At 36.5% G+C, this 6000-nt stretch overlaps 1 protein-coding gene across 2 annotated transcripts; it reads right to left on the bottom strand.

Annotated features, from left to right (window-relative positions):
- On the bottom strand, positions 1-4515 carry LOC109174965 (proline-rich receptor-like protein kinase PERK3). 2 transcript variants are annotated; one of them, XM_019324213.1, is made up of 7 exons: positions 3350-4515; positions 3026-3249; positions 2736-2862; positions 2590-2655; positions 2316-2505; positions 2120-2243; positions 1-481 (listed from the first exon to the last, which is right to left on the bottom strand). In XM_019324213.1, the coding sequence occupies exons 1-7, from the start codon at positions 3510-3512 to the stop codon at positions 230-232; spliced, it is 1146 nt and encodes a 381-aa protein (XP_019179758.1). In that variant the 5' UTR covers positions 3513-4515; the 3' UTR covers positions 1-229. The 2 variants fall into 2 exon arrangements, with proteins under 2 accessions (XP_019179758.1, XP_019179759.1); XM_019324214.1 differs by having other exon boundaries at positions 3026-3257; positions 3350-4504.
- Between the last annotated feature and the right edge of the window lie 1485 nt (positions 4516-6000).

The raw sequence follows: 6000 nt of genomic DNA, 5'->3' as shown, positions 1-6000 counted from the left end.
TAAAACACAATTGATTAATACCACTTTCCTTTCACTCGGAGAGAAAAAATATGATCATAAAATAACGGGAATAGAAGGAGATTGTTCCTTCAAACCCGCCCACCGAATACGGCAACAATAACATTATGAAAACCTTAAAATAATGTAAAGAAAAATGAAATGGATGGCACCAATAATATAATATAATATATTCCTAGTACTACTGAAATAAATTAAACAATTATTAATTTTATTTTGTAAAGAGTTGGCTTCCAAGAGTAACGGTGGCAGTGCCCTCTTCTCCCATGACAGTTGTGCGCTTGATCTCCTTGTCCAGTATTGTCTCCAGCTCCGCCACCGCCGCTTCCATCGCCGGCCGCTCTTTTCTTGGAAAGCCGGTGCATCTCAGCGCTAGCCTAATGAAATCCCCCATCCCCTCCGCCGTGAAGCTCCCCTTCAGCCGCTCATCCACCAAATCATCCTCGTTAAGATGCACTTCCATCTTTCAAAACAAATGGGGTACAGTGTTTGGTAAATAGTGGGTTTGACTAGTTGATATCATTAGTTGATTGTAAAAAAATATTTAATAAATTAACTTTTAGCTGATAGCTGATTACATGCAAAATGACTTTTTTTAAAAATTTGATAAAAAAACTACTTTGAGCAACTTTTTGAATTTTAGCATTTTGAAACATTAGGTAAACATCGTCTTGTAATCTTAGTCGGATCAAAAGAGTTAAACCACTTTAGATTATTCATAGTGGATTGAAGCATCTCAAACCAAGAAGACTAATAGAACTAATAGAACTTATAACTTTTAGTTAAAAATCAACAATTTGACAAATAAACAACTCTTATTTATTTGTTTAGATTCTAATAACCGTTGAAATGTAGCTTACAAGATGCGATATGAAGTGACTCTTTTCAGTGGAGACGGTATTAACTCGTTGAGTTTTAGTAGGTTGAGAAGAACAAATATTACATATAACAGGATTAATAGTACTTAAAAAAAAAAAAGATAAAAAAGAAAAAAAAAAAGATAAGATGTCTATCTCATGTCAAGTGAGATGTCTAGCTCGACAAGACAAATAATTATTCCTTTTATGGGTTAATTATTGAGTTTACTGTTGTCATATCAAGTGAAATGTCTTGCATTCTCGCATGATAAGACAAATAACTCTTATTTATTCATATTCACCAGGACTATGTGGTCTAATGGTACTCGGGTTGGACTTCTATTTGGAAGATTATGAGTTCAAGCCTTAGTGGAGGCGTTATTGGTTCTTTGTGTTTCAGTAGGTTAAGAAAGTATATGAACGTGGAGGCGTTATTGGTTTTTTTGGTTCTTTGTGTTTCAGTAGGTTGAGAAGGTATATGAAATGTTGAAGAAGTGTATAATTTAAATGTGTAATCAATCACTAAAATGATAGCAAACAATGCAAATGAGCTAATTTCATTTTTCTTTTTGGCAAAACATTCCTCTTGAGTCCTAGTATTATTGTGGTATTACCATTTTTAATTTTTCGTCAACAAAATCATTTAAATACAATGACGACATTTCGGTCTATTCAATTCTAAGTATTAATTATTTTTTTTATCCTAGATTTATATGTATCATTTCACTTTTAATTTTTTTTTTTCTTCAGAACATCCCTGTTGGTCCTAGCATTATTGCTTCTAGCATTTATGACATTTAAACATATTTGTCTTGTGAACTAGAGACAATAATGCTAGGGCCAACATGGATGTTCTAAAAAAAAGAACTAAAAATGGTATGCCATATATAAATCTAGAACCAAAAAAGGAAAACGAATTAACACTTGAAACTAAATAGACCGAAATGTCTTTGTATTCAATGCCATTTAAACATTTTGTTGACGGGGGACAAAAAAATGGTTATGTCACAATAATATTAAGACCAAAATGGATGTTTTGAAAAAAATTGACTAAAAGTGAACTGAACACCTATAAATCTAAGAACAAAAATGGAATTAACTCCAATGCAATATATATGGCATTCTTGATGGTCAAAAAGATACTAAATAGGATTACTTCATTTATATACTCCATGCTAAGTTTTGGTTCATGAAATCTTGAACTATTACTAAAAAATATCCAATCAAGAAACTCTTTTACTTACCCAATGAAGCATACTCTCATTTGATCCCAAGCCATCTATATGTGAAGCCTCTCTTCCAGTTATCAGCTCCCACAGGAACACCCCGAAGCTGTAAACATCGCTCCCTTCCCCGTTCTGATCCGCCCTGATAAACACCAGAATTCAGGCTAAACGATTTCTAGGCACAAAAATGAAATGCAGATAGGGTGTGGTTTACTCTGGATCTCTAAACACGCTTGCCCGGCTCGACGACTCCTCAGATGGCCCTGCATCATCTATCTTCTCTAGCAGCCTAGACACCCCTGCATCTGCAACTTTGGCAATGAAATTCTCATCGACCAGCACGTTAGCCGTGTTGAAGTTGCCATGGATAACCGGGGGGCGTTGGGCGTGCAAATGAAACAAACCTATAAACAAACATTCTTGTGAAACATGATCATATCCCATGTTGTTTCCTTTGCAGAATATATGACAACATGATCATATAATACCTTTAGCTGCACCAGTAGCAATCGAAAGCCTCTGCTTGAATTCCAGCTTCGTTGTCGAATCCCTTCCTGATCAAAAACCAATCTGATCATTTGACATATAGTGGTGCAAGATACAGAATCCATGACTTAATTAAAGCTAATCCTACCATACAAATGGCTGCAGACACTTCCATTTGGCAAATACTCGAAAACGAGCATTTGGTAGCCATTCTCTTGGCAGTATCCAAGAATGTTAACCACATTCCTATGTTGTACCATAGGCAGATGAGCCACCTGTTACCAACGACACGAATTTAGGCCTAGAATGCGATCTCGGGGAAATGCAGCTAAGAAATTATACCAAACAGCTAATTTACCAAACATATTTTTACAATTCATACGCTCTAACGCAATCATCTAACAGCTATTTACCAAACAGGACCATAATATAATGTACCTCATCACTAAACTCGGGGCGGGGAGCACCCGAGCGCCTCTTGATAGCGACGATGGTTCCATCGTAAAGAAGGCCTTTAAACACCAGACCAAAGCTGCCATAGCCAATGAGGTTAGCCTCATCGAAATGTCGGGTGGCATGCTCCAATTCTTTCATCCTAAACAGCCTTGGATTCGTCGTCGCTTGGGATGAGCCCGACGACCCTCCTTCCCTCTTTTGCTCCACTGTAATGCTTGGAAATTTAGCAGAAAAACACTTAGGTTTTGGACTATGTTGTTGTTTTTGTGTGTGAAACATGAGATCGAAAAACACAGACAAACATACCTACTGCAGATGGATCTGAGGAAGCTGTGTCTGAATTCCTGTTTGAGTATCTCTTATAGTGAAACATACAAAAACACACAAAAAGTATCACTCCCAACAGGACTAACGCTCCCCCGACGCCTCCAGCTACCGCTGCAACTGAACTTTCCATCGAAGAAATCATCGGTTTCTTGAGCTACTTCTACTGGCCTGATGATGAACATTGAACTATATATCCACACATGAAAAGTATTATATTATATATATATTCAATTTGGACACAAATGCTGAAGATCAGAGCCCCCCAATAAGTGAAAGTACTTGAGCTGAGCTTCAATAATTATTCAAAAGAAAACACCCAAGTGCTGTGGTGGTCCTCTGGATTGGAGAATCCCAGGTACAACATGGCTTCTTGTGGAGTTTCTAGTACATTAAAGATCCCAAAAAACCTCTGAAATGGCTTGTTGGAACAATGCTAATCACTGAACTCTGGGAATCCCAATTCTTGAATTAAGAATCTTTCTTTTTTATTCCCCAAACAACAACAAGAAATCAATATAATCAAACTCTCATCCTGATGATCTGATGTCACTCCTCGGGTTTTTCGCAGCACACTAATCTATGCTTCGGATGTTCCCTCAAGAGTACTTTGAGATTCCCAGATGCAGAAAGGCAGTGGGAGCTAGCATGACACAACAAAGATGATGGGAGCTCAGAATTTTGTACAAAGTACTCTCCATAGAATATATCTATCAGGTGAAAAATATGACAAATTTCATTCTAATTCAGACACCCAAAGAGAGTAATTCAAGATTCTCTCCCCAGCCGACAGCTCAGCACCAAACTCCATTTCTTTTCACCATCATACACTTTATGACGGACCAGAAGGCTGCTTGGGCGACTCGCGATTTATCTTTTCCAGCAATTTTTGAACAGGAATTCTGGGGACTCAGGATTAGTCTAACGTAAGATGTCGGTCTAAAATCTAAATGTGAATTTGGTTAATGTTTTTGGAAAAAACAAGAAAAGGGGAAAAAGGAGAGATCCTATGCTGATATCAATTGCATTAACTGAATGTTGTGAAAAGTTTGGTGTTTACTAGGATAGGATCTATCATTCTATGTGTAATGTTGGGAGGAAAACTGACATTTACTGGACAGACAACATTATTGGGAGAGATAAAAAAAAGTGTGTTAAGAAATAATTTAAAAAAAAAAAAAAAAACAAAAGTGGATGGCTTACTGGCTATATTACTCAATCATTTCAGAGTCTTTTTTATAATATTTGTAATGACTGTTTGTGCCTTTTTGCCTCCTTTTTGGCCATATGACCTGGAAAGAAAAGATGGGTATTACTATTTTTACTCAATGGAATGAGACTCTTCCTTGTAACACAGATCCATCACAGCTCACCAATTCAGACACCACCAAACTAGTCCTACTGGCATATATGAGGCTGTATAAGTGTTAATAATTTAATTAGATTTAATATCACAAACAAAAATATCTGTTTCTTTTTTCTTGTAGGTAATAATATAATTATAGGAAAATTCTATACACTTGCCTGTACGGGATTAGCTCAATGGTTCAGTAATCCATATTTGGAAACGGAGAACAAAGTTCAAATTTCAGCAACTGCAATATGGGGATTATGCGCAAAGTGGGTAGATCCCTTGTGCCCACCGACATTTGGCCTTGTCTGCTGAGCTATTGAGTCACTGATTACATTCTCTCAAATGCTCTATCAGGCCGGAGTGTAGGGGGCCCTTGAGGTTAGGGATTCAACCTTTGCGGAGAAGAAAAATTCTATACACCGTCCACACATAACACAATGAAATTTGTGTATATCATCTCATACTACCTACTACCTAGTACCATTGAAAATCGTTTCAATAATATTAAGTACAATAATCATGTGCCATAGTTGGTTGTATTAGAATGGTATCCTATAATATTGTGGTACCAAGTGTGTTATGTGTACAATATTAGGTTATGTGTACAATATTAGGTGACGAGGGAATATACAACCACTACACAATGTTGTGTACTGGATAAAATTAAAGACCTTGTGGGATGGATTCGATCATGAGGGTACAGTGTTGGCAACATTCCAACTTGTGATCATCTAGCTAGGTACGATAATCATGCTCCACTCACTCGAATACGACTTTTTTTTAGTAAAATCAGCAATCACTATCTGAGGGTGTACATTGAGTGAATCCGTTCCTGTATAATAGCTTGCAAATTACACATTCCAAGTAAACCGTACTAGGAAAATCCTGTACCACAAGCTCAACTGAGAGAGTGCTGGTAAAATTTAAATTTGTAACATTCAAGTACGACATTCATGTTCCACTCTTATTGAGGCGGCAAATAATTATTCGGTATTTCACATGATTATAACATGTATTATTGGAATGATTCATTACCAAAATAATTATTAGGGATTTATTAAGTACAATCATAAAGTATTAAAAATCATTTCAATATTATACAAATGTTATTGCAATTTAGTTTTATTTTTTTGCTATTTGTTAGGACTTAGGAGTGTACTATTTTGGATCATTTATAGCTGTAATGACCAATGAATGGTGCATAAATGGGAGGAAGACTATTGAGCTGGAATTCTAACCCCCCACCCTCCCTGTCTGTCTTTTATCTGTCCCATTTTAT

Source organism: Ipomoea nil, unplaced genomic scaffold (assembly GCF_001879475.1).
Source record: "Ipomoea nil cultivar Tokyo-kokei standard unplaced genomic scaffold, Asagao_1.1 scaffold0679, whole genome shotgun sequence".
In the NCBI taxonomy this organism is placed as follows: Eukaryota; Viridiplantae; Streptophyta; class Magnoliopsida; order Solanales; family Convolvulaceae; genus Ipomoea; species Ipomoea nil.
This window is presented reverse-complemented; position numbering and strand designations above follow the sequence as displayed.